General features: G+C 41.9%; 1 protein-coding gene across 1 annotated transcript in view; it reads left to right on the forward strand.

Moving 5' to 3' along the window:
- Positions 1 to 27,189, forward strand: part of TCHP (trichoplein keratin filament binding) — a 343,197-nt gene that overhangs the window by 249,618 nt on the left and 66,390 nt on the right. The window contains exons 9-10 of the mRNA XM_086943123.1: positions 379 to 551; positions 23,044 to 23,125. Coding sequence (XP_086799249.1) covers positions 379 to 551; positions 23,044 to 23,125 — 255 coding nt within the window. The remainder of the gene's footprint in view (positions 1 to 378; positions 552 to 23,043; positions 23,126 to 27,189) is intronic.

The following is a 27,189-nucleotide window of genomic DNA, read 5'->3' on the forward strand; positions in this document are numbered from 1 at the left end:
AGCACAGCCACATTCCTTGTAGCAATCCCACCCTGACTGTGGAGGATGAGAACCGTGGGATGATAAGAAATTAGACAATTTCTGAAACCCGCACCCAACTTTTCTTATGAAGTTCAGTGTGCAGAGAGTCTGGTGAAAACGCAAAACTCATTCTGCAACAAGAGGTCATGATGTGTTCTGCAAATAAAACTACATCAGCACTAACATAAAAGAAAACGAGCCCTATTGGTATGTTGAGAGAAAGAAAAAGAAGAGTTTATCAAGGTGCTCTGTTTAAAAAATACCATGCAATATATTTCTTTATGGACTGAAAAGTAAATTTTTTACCTCGCTTACTAATTAAACAACACCATCTAAAAGTATAGTTAATTGCTGCAGGAAATGGACATGCAGATTCTCTCTGCTCTTATTGAGAAAGAAGATGAAGACCAGCGCCTTCGTTCTGCCCGCCGCGAGCAAGCAGCTGCAGATGCTGCCTGGATGAAGAGTGTCATTGAACAGCAATTGCATCTGGAGAGGGAGCGGGAAGCAGAAATGGACACATTGTTTAGGTTAGTTAAGCAGTCTCAAAGTTTTTTCACATGATTATGTTTTGCAATTGCATTGCCATGATAATGGTATATTAAAGGCTTTCATTAGGACTTTTGTTTTTGGTTAGTACTTTTTTGTTTTAAATTCGAGTAGATTCTCAGCACGGCTTTTACAAAGCAAATTTATTTTTCAAAATGTATTCCATAAGTGCCTGTACATAAGTTGTCAGCAATAGTAATCAAAACTAACTCAATCATACCCACTATCAATACCTTGCCCTATCAACCAGGGTTGCCTATGCATTGATAGCAGTACATAAAAGGAGCTCACATGTTCAACTTGTTAAGCTATATTGCACTTAAAGAGGGTTGTGATATTCTTCTTCCTGATTTGCAATAGCTCTTGCTTGTGTTGACTTTGAGCCATTTTTTCCTAGAGATAAACATCTCTGTTATGTTACTGTCTTTCTTCTCCAAGTTGCTGCTTAGCGGAGAACCTTCCATAATGGCTGTTCAGATTATTTCCTGTCAAGATGCAAGACCAGAAACCGCATGAGGAATAGTGTTTCCTTCTGAAGAGAGAGTATTTTCAATTTAAAAGAAGTTCCATATGCTCATCAGAACTCCCAATCCAACAACCTTTCTAATCTCCTTACTGGACTTAATGGCTTACTTCATCTTTATTATTCCAAATGCAAAACTTCGTATGAAGTTTCTTCAGCAATATCTGGAGGATCAATGGGTTCAGGGGAAAGGTACCTGAGACTTAATCTATCAATAACGGCAAAACAGTCTCTCCTGCTGTGTTGCAAAAATAAATCTTGCCTACAAGACATGCCATATCATCTGGATCCTTTTGTGCAGATGATAGTCACAGAAATATCCCTGTCTGGCTTGAAGCCTTTGAAGGCAAATGTTCTGTGCATGGTCTCTGGTCAAAAAGGAAGAACCACTGTTTTGTCCTCTAGAGCTCAAAGCAGTCAACACAACAACTATTACTTAAACAGATAAGGAGGAATAAAGGGGAAATCTTTGTCCCTACTAACGCAGCAAATCAGGCCATGAGTCATAATGAGATGGCTGACATTAAAGGCAATCCACTTGCCAGATGTCAAAATAATGATGAACCCTGCTACAGCCACTGCGGTTTTACCTGGATTAGTTAAAAAAAAATATAGAGGACCAGAAACTCATTGGCATGCCTAATTAGTCATCCAAAATCAGATTATGTAGTAGTAGCACAAGCAGCTAAATGTCGATCCGAGAATCTCTCCCACCACCACCTAATAGAGAAGGTCGGCCCTTAGACAACATTGGGAAACGTTTTTCTACTATGTAGGCAACTACTGTTTTGACTGCCAATTCATTAGCTATTCTTGGCTGTTATGACAGGTACATTTGGTCGGACATCCCTGCATACATAGATCTCTTGCCGGAAGCAGAAGAGGAGAAGCAAAAAAGATCCTGCATGAACGGGAAAGAACTTCCTCAGAATTGATACACTGTGCAATGGATATTGCGTTGACAGGTTTTCGCCAGCTAGCAGGAGCTGCTGTTCTCAGAAGGCAAGGATGATTACAAGCCACATAGTTCAGACCGGAAGTTCAGAGTCATTTATTGGACATGCATATGCTGGGGAAGTATGGTTTGGCAAGCATGTGGACAATGTCTTACAGGTGATTAAACAAAGTGTGCTTCTAATGAACCATTAGTTGCATCCCCTTTGGGCACACTGTGTTGGGTTCCTTTCAATGAGGACTCCACAAATGGTATGGTTTGAATTTTATGTTTTATTCTCAATAGATCATAAATGAAATTATTTAATCATTTCATCCTTTTGTATTGCTTCATTCTCTTGCATTTATAACATCACATGATTTTTTTTTATCTTGGCTCCAATGCATTTCGGGCCTATAATAGCCCTTCCTCAGGGAGCAATCACTGGAAATACAGAGTATGTACATAAGACTAAAATAATAATAACATATAATCATAACTCGTAGTGCCTTTTAACCGCAATGTGGACACTGATCGTGCAGTGTGAAGGACGAACGTGTAATAACCATAATAGTGCAGTGTGTGCAACCAAATTGTGCCACGTGAGGTACAGAGAGAAAAAAAGCGCTAAATACGCGATGTAAAGACTTACATCAATATAGTCAGTCGCTGCCTTTACAATCCTAAAGACGAAAGTAAAAGCAAAGTAAGGAATTTTACGAGGATAAAAAACTGAAATAAACGGCCAATGGCTAGTTTAGCATCATGACTATATTGATGTAAGTCTTTACATCGCGTATTCAGCTTTTTTTTCTCTCTGTACCTCACGTGGCACAATTTGGTTGCACACACGGCCCTATTACGGTTATTGCACGTTCGTCCTTCACACTGCACGATCACAGTGTCCACATTTCTGCACATTGCGCTTAATAGGCACTATGAGTTATGATTATATGTTATTATTATTTTAGTCTTATGTACATATTCTGTATTTACAGTGATTGCTCCCTGAGGAAGGGCTATTATAGGCCCGAAATGCATTGGAGCCAAAATAAAAATCACGTGATGTTATAAATGCAAGAGAATGAAGCAATACAAAAGGATGAAATGATTAAATCATTTCATTTATGAACTATTGAGAATAAAACATAAAATTCAAACGATACCATTTGTGGAGTCCTCATTGAAAGGAACCCAACACAGTGTGCCCAAAGGGGATGCAACTAATGGTTCATTAGAAGCACACTTTGTCTATTTACATGCTGACGTCTAAGACGGAAGACGTCACCCTTGGAGCACCTCTAAAAACATCATATTATACACGGATTACATGTGACTGTACCATTTCAAATTAACAATACAGGCTGTGCATCTGTCTCTTATTTACCCTCATGTTTTACAGGTGATTAAAAAAGACATGGATGCCGCACAAGCTTTAGGTATCATGCCGATGACAAAAATACCTTTTCAAGGAGCAAGAGGAAGAGTATTATTTTCAAATAGAGGAGGATATCAACCATTGAGAAATCAGAAATATCAGCCATTTCAACAACAGTATTGTTCTTCATATCCCCAACAGCAATTTAGACAGTCACTGACATTAGCTTATATCAAACAAGCTCCAAGAAGGAAGCAAACTTCTCAAGAAAAGGACACTGGTCAAAAACAGTGACAAATTGATGGTGCAGGTTACACCCTCTATATCCCACCAACCAATTGGGGCCAGTGTTTTAAACTATTTACATCAATGGAAACTGATAATATCAGACAGGTGGGTTTTAGATTTCATCACTTATGGTCATACTTTGGAATTGACTCAGACCACCAAACTCTCCGCCGAAGGGAGCACCCTTCCTCATCTACATTTGCACTGATGAGAAATGCCTACAATGCTCAGCAATGGCGTGATCATAAAAGTACCTCACTCCCAGAGAGGAATGAGTTTATATTTCCAATTCTTCATAATAAGAAAGTAAACCGGAGAATGGTGGCCCAATTACCAGTTACCAATTCAAGGTTCTCCCTATTGGGCTGAAATCGCCTCCCCATATTTTAACACATTTTGTGCTCCAGTAGCAGCTTATTTGAATCAAATATGTTTCCAGGCATTCCCATACTATGACCATCAGACGATAAAGGCTCCAACTTCTCACCAGACAGTGAAAGCAACAAGAACATGTCTAACACTGTTCAACAACCTACGTCTTACCATCAATCAGCAGAAATAATTGATCAATCCTTCAACTAAAGTAACGTTCCTGGGAGATGTTCTAGATACCATTTAAAAGAAAACATTTTTATGCCAAGAGAGGAGATGAGACTCAAACTATTGGCTCAGAGATTACTGAGAAGAAATCAGTTTCAGTTTGCCTATTCATCATGTCTGGGGATGATGTCCTAAGCCATTTCCCTAGTGCTGTTTTACCGCCTCAGAATGCAGCCTTTACAAGAAGAGTTTGACAAGCAATGACTTCAGACTCAGGGATGATTCGACAATGTAATCCAGATCACTCCAAACATAACAGCTGCTTTACCTATAAGGGATGCCAATCTGTCAATACTTGAATTTATTACTGCTACAAAGTTTCCCTAGAGGGGTGGGGCATTTACCTACAGGATGTAAGAAAAAGTGGGAAATGGACTCTGCTTCAAATGAAACTGAATATAAATTTGGTTGAGCTCAAGGCCATAGCATTCGATCTACAATCATTCCTACTCAGGATTAAAGGTGTGTCTGTATTGATTTGCACAGACAACACCATTATGTAAACAAGCAAGAGGGCACAAGATATCTTCGCAAGAAGCACAAGAAATTTGGAAGTGGGTTCTACAACAACAAATAACAATGAGAGCAGAACATGTTCCATGGACATACAGTGTTCTGGCAGGTACATTGAGCAGAACCAGAAACAGCTTTCACAAATGGGAGCTCAACCAGGAGATTTTAGACAGAATTTACAGTCATTGGTTCAAGCCAAGTTTAGATCTGTTTGCAACACAGGAAAATTGAAAATTCCAGTTTCACACAAGTTGGCACCCACAATATGGTTTGTAGGGCAATGCGTTTTCGTAGTGGTGGCTCCTCTGCAAAAGGCAGAGGAGGTTCGCCCCACTGCTGTTTTGCAGTGACACAAAGGGAAAATAAATGATAATAACTTGCGTTATCATTTTATTTTCTCCTACTTCCGCCCACATTACATTAGGGGGCAGGAGAGGAGTGGTAGCACGCTCCTAAAGTGCACAGTGATTGCTTAGTCGTCAATCTTGGGTCACCCAAAACAGTCTTGAGCACTTCACATGTTCTCCATGCAGGCTGCATTACAGCCCACGTGAAGAACATGCCCAGGCCCCTAGTCAGCATCTGAGTGCCAAAACACAGCACTCAGACCAATCACTGCCAAGGCAGCGTTGTGTTTGGCTGGCTAGTCACCTGGGTGTGCTTCCGGAAAGGCAGCGAGGGGAGGACTACGGAGGTGAGGAAGTGGCCAGAAGGTGAGTTTTTATTTTTATTTTTTAATCCTGCTTCCCCCGCATCTCCCCCCCCTCCCTCCTTCCTGGCCCCACATCCCTACTATCTGCATCCTCCCCAGCTCCCCTACCTCCCATCAGTGCAGGTCACCGCTGCATTTTTGATTAGATGGTCCGGGTTCTTAGCTTATGCTTTTTCCTGAATCCCTTGCTTTCAAGACTTCTCAGCAGAATTGAAAAGAGAACTGTGCCGAATAATTTGATTGTCCCAAAATGGCCCAGATAGCATTGATTCACTAAACTACTTCTCCTATCGGAGAAGACTCACATTCAGTGGAAACCTCTACCCACATTACTGACCATGACCTACAACCAAGAACTCCATCCGGACTCAACCTTCTTGCACTTATCAGCCCGGCTCCTGAATGCTATGAGTGTGCAAGCATGAATCTTCCTCAAGACTGTAGAGAAAGTCTTGTGAAGGCCGGAGCTGATACTAACAATAAGACATATAAGCTGAACTGTAATTGCTTTAGTTTATGGTGCCAAAAAGGAAAAAGTCACTCTATATCCGCACCGCCAGAGTAAATCAGGTTTGACCCTTGTTTCAAGTAAAGTGCACTTAGCAGCAGTTTCAGGATATAGGCGGGCAATTTGTTCATCATCCCTATGGTCTAGTAGAGGGATCAAACAACTTCTTAAAGGCTTTTTCAGAGTATTTCCTTCAATAAAGAAACCACCTCCATTTTGGCAACTAAATACAGTGCTTGCACAAATGAATAAGGAACTGTTTGAACCCATTCATAAAACAGATATGACATTTTTAATGTGGAAAATAGAACTTTTATTGGCTCTGCCTTCAGCAAGAAAAGTTAGCGATATACAGGCCTTCACAAGAGCCTTTTATGCAGTTCAAGAATAATAGTGTGGTTCCCTAACCCAAATTTATTGATAAAGTACCAACGGATTTTTATTTAAATGAAGGTATTGTCCTGAAGACATTGTACCTGAAGCCGCAAATTGCAGCCGAAAGATCATTACATGCATTAGACACTAAAAGATGCCTTAAATTTTATTTGCATTGGACAAAACAGTTTAGTAGAACAGACTAGTTGCTAGCAGCATATGGAAATCATCACAAAGGTCTTCCAGTTTCCAAGCCGAACCTAGCTCTATAGATGTCAGCAGCTATCCAGCTTTGTCACTGTAAGGCTGGAAGTCCTACGACAGAAAAAGTTAAAACGCTCTCTACCAGAGCAAGTTCCACGACGACCGCTCTATTTTCTCTATTCCATTCGCTCTATTATCTCAAGGAACTATGTTGAGCAGCAACATGAAAGAAGAGGGACATGTTCAGACAATACTACCGCCTGGAGTCGTCGTAGCATAATGATGCGGCAGTGGGACAAGCAGTATTTTGCAATTTGTTGCAATAAGTTGAGCCTTTCCTATTCTATTACCCCAATATCCATTATTGTTTCATTGTGCTTATGATTGTGCATGTGCTCTAAGTGCTAGCTATTCTGATTTAAGCAGATGAATCAATGAAAGATCCACTACTAGAGAAGAAAATTAGGGCCAGATGTACAGAGTAGGAATAGCGATTTCCAAATGGTGATTTTTTCTGCATCTCTATTTTTTTAGATCACCTTCCTTACCTATGAAACGTTTTTCTTTCATACTTGTGATTCCTAGTGGGTTGCAAATCAACCTACCTCATGAATATTAACGAAGTGTGACTCAGTTTGCAACCCAATAGGAATGTCTGCAATCACAGGGATTGTGGCATGCTCAGGTCAGCAGACCACCATGTCTGTGATTGCCTTTGAATAAAGTTTTGTTTTAATGAAAATGTAACCGGTTTTCCTTACAGGAAAACGGGATGCGTTTCAACAATAAAAAGTGAAACATTTTGTTTTCCTTTTTTCAAGAGCTTTTAAAAATTGCTTTTCCAACATTAACAAAAAGGAAGGGGGCTTGTTGGGACCCACTCCAATTTGCAAATACATCAACACCAACTTTGAGTTGGTATTAAAATCTCAAGATTTTGCAACCACATTTCAGTCAAAACCTTGTTGCATAACACTGAAAATCGCTATTTGGAAGAGACACCCTAAACACGCCCCTTCCAAATACCGATTTCTACACCCAAGCTGCAATTGAGAAAGTCGCAGTTTAGATGTTTATACATTTGAAAAGCATTTTTGCAATCACAAATGGCCCAATCTTGCAAATCTGGACCTTTTTCTTATAGGAATAATGCTCCCTGTAGAGGATTCCCTTACTTCTATGGGGTTATCCTTACCACTAGTGTTTGAAAATTGGAGGGAATGAAGCCTCTGTGGTGAGTGTTCTATGTGACACTGTCACCTAATTGGCTGACGTTTGGTTCTTAGTAAATGAATGTGGATAGGTTACTAAACATAATGTTTTGTGGCCATTATCGGCCATTTGTATTATGCTGTACTGCTTTGTAGTTGTGCCGTGGGACTCCAACTTCGACAACGGGGAATGATTCAAGCATGTGAATCTATGAAAGATGCCAATACCTGAGAACCATTGTTACAGGTGAGTACCTTTATTTCTTAGCCACTGGTAGCTCTTTTCATTACAACTCTAAACAAAAAATGCTAAGCCTTCACATCCAGGAGGTGGACCCCAGACTTTCTGGGCAATACCCTTGTGATAAACGGCTCAATAACATCATTGTACATCGTTCAACTGGTTTCTCTGATCCCTACAGTCATTCTTAAACTTTAGGATTCCCAAGCAACAATGATCCTCATTGCTCCAGAGTGCCCCATGCTGTGGGAGATTCCGAATCTTCTACAGATTTCTTTAAAGCCTCTGTCAAAGCCTATCTTGTGGACATCACAGGCTACTGAAAAGGACCTCACCAAATATCCTTTTTCAAAATTACAGTCATTAAACACTTTCTGGAAGGGCAAAAGAAAATATTTTCACGTATTAGAACTCGATCACCTTCTTGAGAACTTAATTTGGTCCTAGCAAACTGTTGGACCTTTCTTGGGAGCCTACTCCCAAAGGCTTAATTGTAGCAGCTGTCATGGAAGAGTGTTGTAATTTTTGGTGAATATCTCTTCAGCTCTCATGGTAAGTGAGATTCAGGCCTTTTCAGCAGAGGAGCCCTACACCATCTTCGTACTCAGTTGTTAGCTTTTGTCATACAGATTTTCTTGGAGCAGTCATTTAAGTTGCCACAATAAAGTGTCTATCTATTTATCTATCTACTTTTAGACCTTCCAAAGATGAAAGTCACATGTGTCTATATTGACAGTGGGTTTTTCTTGATACTTTTGATCATATACTTTATACTGGAATAATTCATGGGCTTCTACGTTTGTTTTTTTTCACCTACGGTTATATGACTGTGTTGAGGAGTACAGTTGTGCAGATCTTCTGAGCCCTGAGTTGTAGCACACTTTTTATTTTGACCATACCTGATTTCAGATACCTTTGCACGGACATGAACCATGATTTAGCTGAGGTGACATTGATCTGATTGGTTCCATTTTCTTTTGGTTTGGAGTTTAATATAGCGCGCACTAGACCCGAAGGTATCAGAACGCTTTACAAGGGCACTAGTTAGTTATGTTACAGACAGACACATTCGTTTTTGTTCGGCACAGGGAGATTAAGTGATTTGCCCAGAATCACAGAATGTTGAACGTCCCTGCCAAGACTCGATCCCGGTTCCCCAGCTCCGAGGTCGACCGCCCTAGCCATTAGGGCAAATTCTCTCCCCAAAGAATTATTTTTTTTTAATAAAATTTTTTAAAGAAAAAAAATTACATTTTGATGGGATGTTTATACTATGGCATTTGCTTGTGTAGGTGATAATTGTTTTGTTATCATTCCTGTTTATAGTAGAGGGTGGCAGTCAAGAATTGATGTGAAACACAGTTTCCAGATTCATCACTAACTTGTTCTACTGCTGTAATTTGCTCTTTACCCATTACACCTTTTGGTGTATTTTTAGCAACTGGATTAGGGGATAAATGACCTCACCCAAGCTTTCTTGAGAAATTGATTAAACCCAGGAGAGTTTGCAGTTTCTTAACGCTAATGGAGTGTTATATGTTTTAGTAAGGCTTAAGCCATTTCATCTTAGTGCTCAGTCAGTGATTGTCTCATGTCAGGGAAATTCAACTCTTTCTCATCCATTGTGCTTTTCAATTGATATTTTCACACTTGGGCCAACACATGTCTTTGTTCTTGTATGTGCTCATCAACGGCTTGGCTAGTTATTTGTATGTCAACAACATAAATGAATGTCCTTGCCAAGCAGGTAGGTAAAGTTTTCTTGAGGAAGACATCAAATATATTCCCAGTGTTTACAAAATAAAAAGATATTCTTGTTCAATTGTATAGCTGACTTTGAAAACGAAATGTCAATTTGTATTAGACTTATTACGGGTCGCCAATTTGACAGTACTTCCTTGTCAAATAAACCGTACATCATGAGTGCTTTTTCAGTTCATGAAGGTCAGCACATGGTTTCCCTTTTTGGTTCAAAACACTTACATGTGCTTTTTGATAGTACTATGAACTGGTCCTAGATCCCTCGATAATTTAGATTTTTCATTCTCTTTTAGTGTTGCAAGAGATGCTAGTGGTAGTTGTCAATTGCAAGACTGGTTCTATATTGGGATCAGTAGGAACTGCTCTTTCAGGTAAATGATTCCATCTACAATCAAACAAGCCCTTGGAAAAAAAGTCTTGGAAATCCAAAAACTCCCCTTTCAGATGTTGTTTTCTTTGGATAGTTCCAGAGGTGGATATATACTTTGTTGTGGTAAATGCAAAGACTGCTCCAAGGAAGTCTGTATGACAGAAGGTTGTGATCTTTAAGATAAAGATCACTTCACTTTCTATAATCTCACAAGTGGACATTGTGCATGGACAAATAATGAAATAAAAAGATTCCATAAGGATAGGGGGCTATTGGATCAAGTATAATCCCTTCCTAGCTTACCTACTTCTCAGATAGGTGACCGATAGTGGGTCAAGTGTACGTTCATGCTGGTCACTCCAATAAAGGAGTCCTTTTTCAGTTGTATGTTTTATACTGGATCATAAATAATTAAGTTCCTTATTTGAGTTGTATTGATTTCTGTTAACAAGAGGTAAGGCTTAGAAATCTACAGTGCCTTGTAATTTGAAATTTATTTTGATAAATACTTCTTTTTCTGATATGTCAAGTCAAGTCAAGAGATTTATATAGCGCGCTACATACCCAGAGGGTCTCAAGGCGCTTGAAGAAGGGTGGGGAATTACTTGTCGAATATCCACGTTTTAAATTGCTTTCTGAATGTTAGGTGGTTCTGAGTAAGGCGAAGGTGAGTGGGAAGTGAGTTCCAGGTTTTAGCTGCCAGGTAGGAGAAGGATCTACCTCCCATGGTGGTTTTGTTGATGCGAGGTACAGCGGCAAGGGCTTGGTTGGAGGATCGTAGCTGGCGGGAGGGGGTGTAGAAGGACTGTCGTGTGTTGAGGCATTCGGGTCCAATTTCGTAAAGTGCTTTGTGTGCGTGGGTTAGGAGGCGGAAAGTAATTCTCTTATTGATGGGGAGCCAGTGGAGGTTTTTCAGGTGACCAGAGATGTGTTCTTTACGCGGGATGTCTAATATGAGCCTGGCTGAAGCGTTCTGGATGCGTTGGAGTTTTTTCTGGAGTTTTGCGGTGGTACCGGCGTATAGGGTGTTTCCGTAGTCCAGGCGGCTCGTGACCAGTGCGTGGGTGACCGTTTTTCTAGTTTCCGTGGGGATCCAGCGAATTGTTTTTTTGAGCATGCGAAGAATGTTGAAGCAAGATGAAGAAACGGCGTTGACTTGTCTGTTCATCGAGAGTGAGGAATCCAGGATGACGCCCAGGTTCCGTGCGTGGTCCGTCGGGATGGGTGCTTTTCCAAGGGCCTCTGGCCACCAAGAGTCATCCCAGGCGGAGGGGGAGGTGCCTAGGATGAGGACTTCTGTTTTGTCTGAGTTCAGTTTCAGACGGCTGTGCTTCATCCATTCGGCTACTTCTTTCATTTCTTCATGCAGGTTGGTTTTGGCGGTGTTTGGGTCTTTGGTGAGTGAGAGGATCAGTTGAGTGTCATCAGCGTAGGAGATGAGGTTGAGGTTGTGTTGGCGTGCGATGGTCGCGAGGGGGCTCATATATACGTTGAAGAGGGTGGGGCTGAGTGAGGATCCTTGTGGTACGCCGCAGATGACTTCAGTGGCCTCTGACTTGAATGGTGGGAGGCGGACTCTCTGGGTTCTTCCGGTGAGGAACGAGGTGATCCATTCCAGTGCTTTTCCTTGGATTCCGACGTTTCTGAGGCGCTGTAAAAGGGTGCTATGACAGACTGTGTCGAAGGCTGCGGAGAGGTCGAGGAGGATGAGGGCGACTGTGTCTCCATTGTCCAGTAGAGTACGAATGTTGTCTGTTGCTGCGATGAGGGCGGTTTCAATGCTGTGTTTGGCTCGGAAGCCGGACTGTGAGGAGCCGAGGGATTTGTTGGTTTCGAGGAAGGCGGCGAGCTGGTTGTTGACCGCTTTCTGGATGACTTTGGCCGGGAATGGAAGGAGCGAGATGGGGCGGTAGTTTTTGAGTTCGGTGGGGTCAGCTGTGGGTTTTTTCAGAAGGGCGCTGAGTTCTGCGTGTTTCCAACTTTCCGGGAAGGTTGCGGAGTTGAGGTAGCAGTTGATGACGTCTCGGAGGTGCGGTGCTATAATGGAGTCTGCTTTGTTAAAGATGTGGTGAGGGCATGGGTCTGTGGGGGATCCTGAGTGGATAGAGTTCATCAGACGGATGGTGTCCTCAGTGGAGATTGGGTTCCAGTCATTGAGGATGTTCAAGGGGGGTGGGGGTCCTGCAGAGGGTTGGGTGGGTTGGTCTTCGGGTCGGTTGTCGAAGCTGTTGTGGATGTCTGCAATTTTGTTGTGGAAGAATGAGGCTAGGGAGTCGCAGAGGGCTTGAGAGGGGGTGATGTCGTTGGAGTTGGCTGAGGGGTTGGTGAATTCCTTGACGATGTTGAATAGTTCCTTGCTGTTGTGGGCGTTGCTATCTAGTCGGTCCTTGAAAGCGGCTTTCTTGGCATTCCGGATCAGTTGGTGGTGTATGGGGGTGGCGTTTTTGAAGGCGTCCTTGGTGCTGGTGTTTGGGTCTTTTTTCCAGGCCTTCTCAAGGGAGCGACAGAGTTTCTTGGATTTCTTAAGATCATCGTTGAACCTGGAGGCCTTCTTGCTGCCTAGTTTGATATGTCATTTTTTCAGTGGTGCTAGGATGTCGGCGCTGTTGGATAACCATTGGGTGAGGTTAGTGGCTGCTTGGTCGGGGTTTGAGGAGTGGGCGGGGGGGTTTTGAAGAAGCGATGAGGAGATCTGGTCGATGGTGATTTTGTTCCAGTTTCTTCGCAGAGTGGGTTGGGGGTGGTTGTTGGATGTGGACTTGTTGTAGGTAAAGTGAACGCAGCTGTGGTCAGTCCAAAGGAGAGCTGTGGTGTGGCTGAAGGAGACATGTTTGCTGGAGGTGAAGATAGGGTCGAGTGTGTGACCTGCGATGTGGGTGGGGGTAGTGACAAGTTGTTTAAGTCCAAGGTTGGTGAGGTTGTCCAAAAGGGTGGTGGTGTTGCGGTCGTTGTTCTTTTCAAGGTGAAAGTTGAGGTCTCCCAAAAGGATGTAATCCTCGGAGGGGAGCGCGTGTGGAGTGATGAAGTCCGTGATGTCCTCACTAAATTGTGCGCGGGGTCCTGGTGGCCTGTAGAGGAGGGTGCCTCTGAGTGTGGTCTTGGGGTCGATGTGGATCTGGAAGTGAAGGTGTTCAGTGTTGGCGAGATTGACGTCTGAGCTTGTTGAGATGCGGATGGATTTCTTATGGACGATAACGATGCCTCCTCCTGTTTAGCCGGTACGGTCCTTGCGAATGATCTTATAGCCTTCCGGGATGGCAATGGTGATGTCTGGGGCTGATGTGGCGTTCATCCATGTTTCTGTTAGGAAGGCGACGTCCGGAGAGATGGTGTCTAGTAAATTCCAGAGGTCGATGGCGTGCCTGTGGACCGAGCGGGTGTTGAGCTGGATGCATTGCCCGGAATTATACTTACATCCGGAAAATTTGATTAAAGATGACATAAACTGGGTAAAACAGAATTTCATTAGGTGCCATGAAATGGATCGAGAGTCGATTGAAATTTCTAAATCGACAGTAAGATCACATTTTTTGTTGATCAGTTCAATGTCAATGCAACCATATCTGACTGTTGTCACACGTCCCTATCACCGTTGGTTGCTAACTAAATTTAGATTCAACCAGGCACACTTTCTGTTGGGTAAATATGAAAATTGGTGCACGCCAATGGAAAATGTTCCATGTGAATGCGATAATTTTTCCGACCAGGATTTGTCACATTTTATCTTTTTTTGCCCCTTCTTCTCGGAAGGTAGGGTAAAGTATATCAAGCCTCTTCTAAGGGAAATGGGGTTTTTACAGGTGAAACCTGCATTGTTGTCCTTACAATTAATGGAAAATCATCGAGTGATGTTTTGTGTAGCCAATTTTTTGAATGCTTCTATTCGTGCTAGACGGAAGAGATCTCATACGAGTCTAGATGGAGTTAATGTAAATGTATGTCCTATACCTGATAGTATGAATTAATTTCTAAGCTCTGCTCCGTTTTTCATATATTTTCAAAAATGGGTCCATGAATTATTTCAAGATAACAATGTAATTCCTGTACGCTAGGTCATTTTATATGTACTGTTAATGAAATTTAAAATGTACAGTATTTTTAAAGTTTTTAAAGTTTTGTATGATTTTATGTATTTGTATAGCATACTTTTATGATTTTTATCTAATCGAATAAAGTGATCTTTGACTTGATTTGGATGCATTGTAGGTGGTTGGGGTCGGATATCTGTTGTGTGTTCGTAGATGAGGAGTTGTTCTTGGTGCCGTCAAACTTGCAGGAGTTGCAAGAGAAGGGTCCATGGGTGTGTCCAGGAGCGGCTTGGACGCAGTAGGGGGGACGGCCGGGGTTAAGGGCTAGGAGGGTGGTGGCATCGTACGTAATGCGGGAGTGGAGGGAGGTACGGGGGCCAGGGGGTCTGGCGCTGGGCGCGGTCCAGGCGCGGACGGGCGTAGACGGGCCTACCTTTGGCGCACCTTCGGCGCGACTGGGGCGCGATCGCTGCGCGTGAACGCTGCGCGCGAACGCTGCGCGCAAGAGCAACTGTCATATGTGGATGGTGGAAGGGGAGGGGCGAAGGAGGGTCAGCTGGGAGGCGGGGCGGGCTGTGGAGGAGGTGCTACGAGGCAACAAGAACAATGAAGATGGCGGCCCTCGCGTAAACTCGAGGTAGGCAGGGTCACCAAATGCACAATAATGGCTGCAGACTAATACGGCAATGCGGCGTGCAGTACAGTATACAGTATGCAAACAGACACACTCAATGCAATAAATAAACAAATAATGCGGGCTTCAGGCACAGCGCAGCGGTAAAACTATTAAAAGCGATGCAAAATGGTGTAATAGCGATCTAGAGGCACTCGCGCTATAGCGCTATCCAATTATGAGAGGCGCTATGCAGCTTTTGGCAAAGTTAGAGTAGGAGGCAGGGAGCGCAGTACAATACCAGGCAGGAGCTCTTGTGGGGGAGCGACCACTTCTGAAAGCGCCAGAGGGGTCACAGCGCTAGCGAGGCTAGGAGCAAGAGGTGTAGTCTGTGGGAAGGAGGGTCAGCTGGGAGGCGGGGCGGGCTGTGGAGGAGGTGCTACGAGGCAACAACAACAATGAAGATGGCGGCCCTCGCGTAAACTCGAGGTAGGCAGGGTCACCAAATGCACAATAATGGCTGCAGACTAATAAGGCAATGCGGCGTGCAGTACAGTATACAGTATGCAAACAGACACACTCAATGCAATAAATAAACAAATAATGCGGGCTTCAGGCACAGCGCAGCGGTAAAACTATTAAAAGCGATGCAAAATGGTGTAATAGCGATCTAGAGGCACTCGCGCTATAGCGCTATCCAATTATGAGGCACTATGCAGCTTTTGGCAAAGTTGGAGTAGGAGGCAGGGAGCGCAGTACGATACCAGGCAGGAGCTCTTGTGGGGGAGCGACCTTTCTGACGTTTTAAAGAAATTTAAAGAAATTGTAAATTGTTAAAACCCTATCTTGAAAGGTTAGGCTTTCTTTCATTTGGTACATCAGATCATGTTTGAAAGCTTGGTGTTTAACAATTAACTCAGCAAATTGCTTACCTAATACATGCACAGCACCTTCACGGACACGGTGAAGTGTGATTGCCACCCAGTTTTGAAGTCATTGTCAAGGTAAACGGACTGCTGACCTCCTTCATAAAAAGGTTATGAGCAAAAGGTTTATTCTATCGTAATCAACATCGTACATTGTACTACCTTCAAAAGCTAAGTGTTGGATCCATAAAAATCCTGTACCATCAAGTATAACATGGATCAGCATTTAATTACTGTTTCTTGCTTCATCCTAGGTAACATTTTATCCCTATTTAAACATTTGGCGACGGGTACTCGTGACGCATATCCTATCCGCCTTATAGCAAGTACATTACATCCTAGTCAATCCTAGTCACGTTTGTTATGGAGTATCTGTCTTCCAAACTCTAAATCAGTTTAAGTTTAAATCAATTTAATTCTTTGATGTACTTGCATTATAGAGACTCTGGAAGTTAGGTCGATATTAATTTTTTGGCTTGGAGGACATTATCCTCTGATCTGACACTCATTAAACCTATATATCACAAGTAGGTTAGCCAATATCATGGAATCTATTGCACCTCTGGATTTATAACTTTATCATCTTGGTGTAACACATACTAGCTTGAGACTCTACTCTGGCACTGGAGTATATAGGGATCAGTTCTTTTTTTATTCATTGGTGATATCTGTTGACATTTTTGAGTTGAATAATTTTTTTTTAACTGGTGATAGCTCTTTCTTTGCACAGCTATTGTGGGATGCATGATAAACCAATTGTGTCTGTGGTATGTTTAATTCCAATTGGACTGGCCCTTGGTTGTGTTCTTTGTTTGTGGACGAACTGTCGTTGGTGCATTCTGGGGCCCATAGTTACTATCAGAGGCCATGTGACCACTAGGAAATTAATCCAACTAATTCACTCACCTGTGATCAAGGCGGAAGTCCGCCGAAGCGCGTAAGGAGAGAAAGAGTGAAAAGCGCGATGTGCCATTCGTGACGAATAAAGTCCGCTTGAAAATAAGTCGGTGGTGTGGCTCTGCAATCTTTTGTGGCGAAATTCCAAACAACAGGATCTCCATTCCTGCAAGCAGAGCCCGCCCTGCAGAGTCGGGGGGGCCCCCGGCAAAATGGAGCCTCTTTGTGTGATGATATATATATATATATATATATATATATATCAATTAGCAACTCTCCAAACCACCTCCAGCCTGGAAACGCCGGCGAAGAAGGAGAACATACCACTCTAATTCGGCAAGATGTTCCTTTATTTTCTTTGTTGCCAAGTCTTAACAGATTACGCGTTTCGGGCTTGAAAAGCCCTTGATCACATAATGGCCACAGCAAACTTTTCTCTATTTTAAATGCTTGTTTGTGCACTCCCACCAGCACCATGTGACTAGGTCATGTGACCATGAACAGTGAGAAAATACTCTATACACTCAGCATACACTGTCATTTGTCGATATACTATTGCATAAATAAATCAGTACGTGAAATAAATATAGCAGCCACGTTATAAATCCTTATCACTGTATAAATACAGATATTTGGATAAATATAGCAGCAATATTAGCAATCTCTACTCTCACTGTATAAATACAGGTAATAACTTGGTACTGACCACAAGGCATGGAACATGACAGAATGTGTAGATCAAACATATATTGTCACTGATCTCTGTTTAAATATAGACATCGATACGCTGCCTTTAACTGTATTAATACAGAAAATCTAATAACCCGTATTTGATCATTATTAATGATACCGAAAATATTCAGTATATGTCTGGACCATGTGCAAATTGTAGCAAAGATTAATAAGTTACTGTGCAAAAAACTGTGCAAGATATATGTGCAAATAGCTATTATAAATTGCAAACCATTTGATAAATAACATCTATCAATCAATATATTCAACAACAATGAACCCAAATGTTTTGGATAAAATATTCTTGAAAATATATATATATATATATATATAAATAGTGTTTTAAAATGTTATCAGTCCGGTAAAATCAGTACAAAAAGGAGGTAAAATATATATAACAAAAACCTCTAATTTGATTATTTACATATTCTATACTCTCTGAACTATATAGAAACAGTTGCCAATAAAAATTCATCTTAATCTCAATTAGGTATTCTCCTTTTCATTATTGTTCAGTGTCATGATATTAGGGAACCTATATATCATGTGGAGAAATAAAACATATCCATCATTGCCAGCAATTCAATAAACTGCATTACTAATCCAGATATCAAAAATTAAAACCTCAATTATTCGCTAGATGCCAGGGAACCTTAATATCTACAAAAAAATGTGCAATGCTTCTGTATTATTTAAGCCATTGGGCCATTTGCTGTCAAACTCTAGTATCATCTTAGTTTCTAGTTGACGCAACTGGCGCTCACGGTTACCTCCCCTGCGTGGTTTGGGGATATCCCCAACCACAAAATACTTTAGGCAGGCCACATCATTATTGTGACATCATCACAGGGTAGGCTGGGTCAGAGTGTAGAATAGCAAGAAGATGCTGCAAATCCTGACGTTCACCTGTAGCTTGGTACTCCCAATGTAGTTCAATCCGCAGGTGTACGTCAGGACATACACAGCATACTTCGTTCTGCAATCATAGCTCCCAGAAATTGCCACATCTAGAGTACTGAATGGAGTGCGAAAATGAGTAGTGTTAACCCCAAACTTGCTCGCTCTACAGCTAGTACATCTTCGAAACCCATTAGCAGGTTTAAGCCACATACTATTAGAGATTGTTTCAGGACTGTTCTTCTCTAGACTGATCCCCATATTACTTGCTCTTCCAAAAGTTACAGTGGGGCTACTAGACAGTCTGGAACCAAGCACATTATCAGTTAACAGAATCGGCTCGTTTTTCTTAACAATGGCTCGAATATTTTTCTCCTCATTACTGAAAGAGGTTTTTAGTCTTGGGCAATTAATTTTAACAATCTCTCCTCCTGTGGCATCCTCCGATTCAGAGACTGCAATCATAGGGTCTCTGGCATCAAAAAGGCTTTCTCTAGATCTTAATTCCGCCTTTTTGATAGCTTTTTGCAATAGCACATCAGAATAACCCCGTGCTCTTAATCGATCAATCATATCGCTGAGGCAACTTTCAAAGTCCCTTTCAGTACTACATATGCGTTTCAATCTTAAAATCCCTCCATAAGGGATGCTGGCAATTAATGTTTGGGGTGCAGACTGGTGGCGTGGAGAGTGGCATTACCAGCCATGGATTTCCTATGTAAAGTAGTTTCTATTCTCTCATTTTCAATATAGATTTTTACATATAAAAATTCCGCACTAGTCTTATCAATGTGGGAAGTGAATTTTAAATTGAGAGAATTTTGGTTAATTTCATCCACAAATACATGGGCTTTTGATTCTTCTCCCTGCCATAAGATGAAAATGTCATCAATATACTGGAGATAGCAAATCATTTTTTCTTGATACCATGTCTTATGCTGCTTTTTTAGGACTTGTTCCTCCCACCAGCAAACGTGTAAACACGCATAGCTGGGGGAGAAACAAGACCCCATTGCCCCTCATCTCAATTGTTTGTACAACTCCTTTCCTAACAGGAAGAAGTTGTTGTTTAAACACCACTCAATAAGTTTGATGAGAGCCTTGTTATGTTTGTATAATTCACATGGTCTTTTAGACCGAAAGTATTCAACAGCTGACATTCCTTGTATATGATTGATGCTAGTATACAATGACTGAACGTCTAGAGTTATCAACAACATGTCGTCACTCCAACACAGATCTTCAATTTTAGTTAGGAAATCACTCATGTTTTTTACATAACTTGGTAGTTCCTTAACTAGATCCTGAAGAAAAAAATCAATATACCGACTCACTTGTTCCCCGTCACTCTTAATGGCAGATATAATTGGCCTACCGGGCACTGGTATTATTTTCTTGTGAATCTTCGGTATCAAATATAGCACAGGGAGGGCTGGAAATTCATTATTCATAAACTTGAACTCATCATTAGAAATTATATATATATGCAGCACAAAGTGATCCTTGGACCCCGCGCGCTCTGCTACCGGTGCTCTGCGTAAGGGTCGGATCATGACCCAAAACAACAATTTTCCACCAAAGACGCGGCACTCTAGGCCTTTCATTTGTGTAACTTAAACTAGTAATATGATAAAGAGTAACTGTTACTTACATGTGAAGAGAGCCTAGATCGAGTAATGTACAATAACAAGCTGTCTAAAAATGCAAGCGTAATTCTCTGTCCGGGCACTAAACCGAAATGAGAAAAGGGTGTTACATGACTAATCAAATAATATTGAAAGCTGACTTTGATAACCTGGTGCTAAAAGCAAAATTGTAAATATGTATATAATTACTGTGAACTACATATCGCAGAATGCCACTTTAAGGCAGAATGGGATTTAAGACAAACACAAATGATGGCTCACTTACCGTGAAAAAAGCCAAGGTGTGGCTGAAACGCGTTGGTCCTAGAATTGAAATAAATAATAAGTTGATAAACCCAAGCCTAGAGTGCTGCGTCTTTGGTGGAAAAAAAAATATATATATATACAAATAGCCTGGAAAAATAAGTGGCCTAAAACAGATGATGGGCTTTTTTCCATGCAGCAAATGCAAGGCTTGCGCAAACAGAAGGAGGGTGTTGACATACAAAATACCAGATGCAGGGATCACAACAAAAAAGATCATGAAGTTTATCACCTGCACAGCACCCTTCGTTGTGTACTGTTTGATGTGCCTGTGCGGTGTCCGATATATTAGGAGTACCATTAACCCAGTAAAGATGCGGGTGTTAGAACATATGCGGGCCATCGACAAAAATGATCAGGCATACCCGGTTGCGCACCATTTTGCAGACAAGCACAGTAGGGACCGTAACCAGTTACAGTATTTTGGTTTGGATTCTGTAGCCCAGAGTCCAAGGGGTGGAGATAGATTGAAGAAGTTGCGTAGGTTAGAATCACATTACATCATAGATCTACACACCAATCACCCGCATGGTTTAAATTGTAGGGAGGAACTGACAGTCCATATAGGTTAAAACTGAGGTAAAACCTACAGTATAGGAGGCATTGGACAGTAGATGTCTTACTTTGAACTTTCATCTTGGGCTTTACACCCTGTTTCAGAATAAAATTGTGAACGTGATTATAGGGTATCCAAAGATGGGATATGATCAGAGCATTTTAGGAGAATGAATTACCATTTCTATGTCTTTTTAAGTGTCTTGTACTGTACAAAGAAGCAATGAATTGAGAATCAAACGAATTTGTCAATATTGGACATTTGATGTTTTGCCTTGTTTTGACATGCACTCAGATGAATTTCTTTACAATTTAACAGTAATATGTTCACGCATTCTAACCATTCATGATTAGTCATAATTTATCCTGATCTTTGGTGTGATTGGGATTACATATGGAAGGATATTAGCCGATCCACGGCTCTATCCGTAAACCTTCATCTATGGTGACACATAGCAATATATGTTACATCGTTAGGTAATTAACTATTTTTGCTTAATTTTGATTCAGAAATGTTATTTATTTAAATAGCGAATCATGAAACACCATTTAGATGATAAATTGTCGAATAATTGATGATTTGTACATATAATTCAACATGTTACAAAATGGCACCCACATTAGTAGTGGAACGCAAGTCCTTCCTTAATTTTGACAGCTGGAATGCAAATAAAACATGGCGTTTCATACCAGCATCGAGAAAGGCACTTCCGCCGAAACGCGTCTGTTGCTGTTGCTGTAAACCATGAAATAAAAAACTTGCATTTCAAGCTGCCCGGAGTGCGGTTTTCCTTGTGTACGTTAGTACAATTGGGATTTGAGCTGGATATATATATATATATATATCCAGCTCATAGTTATATATATAGTTGTGTGTGTGTGTGTAACCTTGTGAGTACCAATAGTATATTGGAATTTGTAATATTTGTCATATACAAATATTTGCAATATCCCCCCAAAAAAGTCTATAAGAACTTGTTGTCGGTACCTTATTATTTTTCGTTTTTCTACTGCACTGAGTGATTATTTTACATTATTACCAATGTCTTTAATTTTTTTGTGATTTTTTTTCATTAGGCATTTTCCCTGAACCATTGGAGCTGTTAAAAAAAACTCTAAATCAGGGCATTAGTTCTCTGTCAAGAGTCAATAGGGCATATGTATAATGTTTAGTTTTCAGTGTTGTACTGCATTGTTTGCGCAAGCACTGAAGCAATGATAGCTTGCTCTTCCGTATGACATAAAAACATAATACAGTCCTTTAAATTTAATCTACAAACAACCTTTTTATTTAGCATATTACAGGATTTGTTATTGCACCTTTATCACACTGATTTGCAGACAGAAGTCAACAGTGTTCCCTTTTTGTTGAACTAAAAGTGCTATTTAAATGGCACTTTGTAAGATGCCTTTAGCCACTGTTACATTAGACTGGTTACACATCCATACCAAAAGGTGGAATTATAGTAAAACCTGTAAATATTTATGCAGGGATCATCATAATTTGTCTCCTCCTGGATTTGCCTTCAATGATGCATTACTAGAACATGATACTTTGGAACATCAGCATCTCTCCTGTCTGTTCCCTTCAGTTGTCATATGTTGTTAGCATTCTCTGCATTGTAACTACACAGTCCTTTTCTTCCATGATTAGGTGAAGAATGACTTCTCTGTAGTGTTTGCATTTAAGCAGTGATGTGCCATGTGGAATGTGCCATTCGTTAACTTGATTTGCAAATTATGATTAAAGTTATCTCTTGCATAGTGACATTTTTCACTGATTGCCTTTTTTAGCTTTGTGATCAATTCCTTTGGGATTATTAGTTTCTAAACACTAAATTACTGAAGGGTAATGCAAATCTTCTGCTGCACTTTTAATTGACTATTTTTGTTTTATTTATGCAGTCTCCAAATTCATTCTGTGTATGTGTTAGCTGAAAACAGTTTTTTTGTGATAGTGTAATCTAATTTATACATTTAGTGCATTTTGTATACGTATTGCAAAGGCAGATCCTCTGAACAAGAAAAAGAAGATCCACTACGGTAATGACCTCAGCTACTCCACCCTCCTTACAATCAAAGTAATATCAATCCAATAAGCTTTTGGAACATCCAATAGGCGTATGCATTTCATATACAATAAAGAGGAGCATTCAGTTACTGAAAAAACACATTACAAATATCCCCTTTCTTCTGTCCATAAATACTCTTTTTATGTCAAAATATCATAATTTTGTGGTCTGTTTTTTTTTTTACAGAGAGGAAGCAAAACAGGTATGGGCAAAAAGAGAAGAAGAATGGGAAAGGGAAAGAAGAGCCAGGGACAGACTCATGAAAGAGGTAATGTGAATGCACATTACACTTTGGACTCGTATTTTGGTATTTATACAATTTTTGTTTTCTATCTTTAGCCCTTGGATCCCTGAGCAATCTTGATGACTGGTGATTTCTAATTTCTCATTACAGTTTGAGATGCACTTGCTGCAAATAAGTATTGTTCCTCCTCATGTGATTTCCATTCCTTGGGCCCTAAGAATTAACTTTCTATGACTACGTTTTGGTCTTTTTAATGATGGAGAAATGAAACCGAAATGGAAAGATGTGAGACTCTTTCCTGCCTGTAGGTTTTGTAGCTACTACAGAAAAAGTCTAGCCCACTTAGTTTGTTGCTGCGAATATTTACTTGGTAGCTAAAAAATTTCCTAATTGCGACCCTAAAGTAATTGAAACTATGAACATGCGATGACGCAGTAGAATACTGTTGTAATGTTACTGAAGTCTGTTTTTTAATAAGATTTGTTACGTTCATGAACTCGATCCAAATTAAATTGGAGGTCTTGTAGTCCGCTTGTTGGACTTGGCCCTTTTTCCAGGGTCATCCTTGAACTTTTTGCCTTCCCCCTGGCCTTTTTTCTGACATTGTGTTGGTGGTTTTAGGACTCTGGGCACTTTAGCACTGCTGTCCAGTGTAAAGTGTGTGTGCTCTCTGTGGTAAACATGGTAATATTGTTCTACACCTGTTTGGCATATTTAATTTACCTGTCAGTCCCTTGTAAAGTGGTATCTCATATACCTTGGGCTGGTAAATGAAATGCTACTGGTGGGCTTGCAGCACTGTTTGCTCCACCCACCAAAGTAGCCTTTCAAACCTGTCTCAGGCCTCTGCCATTGCAGGGCCTGTGGGCGCAGTGTTACTGCCGCTGTGACGTGCCACCTAAAGTGTGTGCCTTGTCTGTGACCCACCAGTCACCCCTAAGGGAGGCCCTAGCTAGCCCAATGTGCAGGGTGCATTGTAGCTGGAAGGTAGGACATGTACCTTAAGTGTGTGACATGTCCTGGTAGTGACAAACAGCCATTTTGGTTTCTCACTGCTATGGGGCTGCCCTCCCATAGGAATGCATCGGGGATTCCCTGATAAGTGTTTTAGTGGTAGTTCCTGATATGAGAGGAGCAGCGTGGTCAAATTTGGTATATTTGGAATAGTAATAATAAATGCTGCGCAATGGTGTTCGCAGATTTATTATCACTATTTTAGAAATGCCACTTTTAGAAGTTAGCATTTCTGTGTGCTATGTGTCTGCCTGCCTGATGTGAATTTGGCTTTGGAGTGGCAGGGGCTGGTGAGGTGTGTGTGGCTCCAGGAGGGGCATTGTGAGTCAGCTCTAGGCTGAATGGGACATCTTCATTTGGAGTAGTGGGTGGAGTAGTCCCCTGACCCTGAATTGGTCTGTGCCAGTGAAGGCTGGCTCCGCCCCCATGTGGTGCGTCTGATGACAGAACCCCCACCTGACAAAGGGGAAGAGGAGCCCTGTAAACAAAGTGCTCCACACTCCCCAGAACCAATTAGGACTGGTTCACCCCAAGCCCCAAATATTGGGGCTGTGACCCCATGAAAAGGCTGTTCCTGTTCTTCCCCGTGACATGGGTACTTGCTGCTGCTGGGCCCCAGGAGGAACTGCCACAAGGAGGGCCCCTGCCGGAGGGTCCTGTGTGCTCCGCCCCTTTAACTTTAAAGGACTCTTAGCGCCTTGTGAGCGCTGTCTCTTGATTGCCAAAGAGAAGAGAAGAGGAGATGGTGCCTTGCAGCATGCTGCTGTGCGGAGAGTGGGAGCCTCCCCCACATTTATGCTGCTTTTTGCAGGAGCATCCCCCGCTGATTCATGCTGGAGAGGAGGCGGGAGCCCACCCCGCATCCGTGCCTTTAGAGCGGGTGCCCCCCGCATTGCTGCTTACTTGGCGGGAGTCCACCCCGCTTTGCTGCTTACTTGGCGGGAGCCCACCCCGCATTGCCGCTTACTTGGCGGGAGCCCACCCCGCATTGCCGAGACTCGAGGAGAAGCAGCCGCTGCATTGTCGTCGAGCGGCGACCAGGAAGTCAGGCAAGAGCAGCCTGACTGTGGGCAGAGAGAGGGAGCCCTAGAACAGGAGACTTCGCTCCAGATCGACACAGGCCCGGGTGGAAGTCTGCCTGATCAGGGGCGGAGCTTCCCCCAAGGGCGACGGAGGACTGGAGCCTTGTGGGCTCCCTGCCGGATGCTGTCAAGCCTGACTGGAGAACCCGGGAGCGGCACCAAAGGAGACCAGCGAGGCAAGGAAAGAGCCTGGTGAGTGTGGCTTTTTCAAGGCACATTGTCAGTGACTGAGGTGGGAGCCTGGGGGAGGAGGGGAGCTCCCCAGAAGCATTATTAGGTTGCCTATAGGCCACGGTGAAGGGGGATAAGGAGAGCATTGTTTGTGCCCTCCAGGGCACGGTGGGGGCCAATGTTCGTGTTCTGTCCACCTGAGCCTCCCGTTGGCACACAGCCACAACCAAAGGGGATCTCTTTGTGGCACCAGGAGGAGCCCCGTGATCTGGGCTCCCCCAGTTCTTCTTTGTGCCAATCCCAGCTGCCTTGCGAGAGCACAAGTAGCTGCAACGTTTGGGGGCCATTTCTCTGCCTAAAGAAGGGGTGAGTTGCATCCCACGCCCCAGCGCATCGGTGCACTGTGTTTTTACTGCCAAGGCAGACAGGGGGCCATTTGAGAGGCCTCATTTCATTCCTTGACATTTCTGGGCATAGGGCATCGGAGCCCCAGTTAAAGACCAGTGGGCCTGGGATCAGTTGAAGGTTGTTAGGGCGCAAGGCCCTAATGTGATTTATGTGATGCCTATGACATAAGGTGTTTATGGTGATGAATTATGCACCAGGCATTGATGCCTAAAACTATGCTATAGTGATTTGTTCATAATGTGTTATAATGGTGAGGCCTATTGCGTAATGTGTTTATGCTAATGTGATAATGCTGAGGTCATTATTGTACCAGTAGTAGAGTTTCTTCTGTGGTGTGCCTAGTGTGTTGCTGCTATGTGAGCGTGTAGCGCAAACGCTTTACACATTGCCTCTGGGATAAGCCTGACTGCTCGTGCCAAGCTACCAAGGGGGTGAGCAGGGGTTATCTTCGGTGTGTAACTCCCTTGCCCTGACCAGAGTGGTGGTTTCTGCCTGGCTTAGGCGCAAGCCCTAGCCAACCAGAAATTCCATTTCTAACACTGCTTTTGCACTTTTATGGCACTTTATTCTCATTTGCTATTGAACTTTAAGGTGGATTTGATTTTCTATATTGTTTTAGATGTCATGACAATGTATTGTTTTGTATAGTAATGTTTTTTTATTAATCACAAAATAAGTTACTAACCACTCCCTAATAGGAGCATTGATCATTTTCAAAAGTTCAAGAGTCTTACTTTCATTATCTCCTCTGTTTGATTCCTTATACGGTCAGCTTATTTTTTTTTTACATTCACAGAACATATCTAAAATCAAACACTGTATTTATGATTTGTATACAAGCCTTTACTTGCTGTTAGCCAATTTTATTTCTTGCCTATTGCAGCTCAATGTTCTTTTTTTAAACTGTCTGATTAAACATATGAGTAGCTGTTAAATTACAGTATTGTATAAATAGATGAAGGTCCTTAGAATGTAAAATTGCATAGCTATTGAAGGAAAGTTTCAGTTCCACTAAGGACACGGAGGTGAGGATTATGCTTTTTTTCCTTCTATTTATTTAGCTTTGAAGCCAAAGACATCAATATATGTATAAACAATATTCAAGCAAAGAACTACAACTCCTGCATTGTGTAAAACTACAAAAGTGATACTGAGCTCAAAACTGAATCCCACCGAAATATTGTCGAAGTGTGGGGAGGATGACTATGTCCCTCCTTGGGTCCGATAATCCTTGCCTCTGTGTCCTTTATAGAATTTAAACTTTCCTTCATGATAGCTAGGACATTTTACTTTCTATGTCAGGACCACAGACTTGGATTACACTTGTTTAAAGCTCACTCACCACCATCTAAGCCATTCCCATTACTGGCATAAACGTACAACTTCTTAAGAGTTGAATCTAACAACCAGTCA

Source organism: Lissotriton vulgaris, chromosome 11 (genome assembly GCF_964263255.1).
Source record: "Lissotriton vulgaris chromosome 11, aLisVul1.2, whole genome shotgun sequence".
Taxonomy (NCBI): Eukaryota; Metazoa; Chordata; class Amphibia; order Caudata; family Salamandridae; genus Lissotriton; species Lissotriton vulgaris.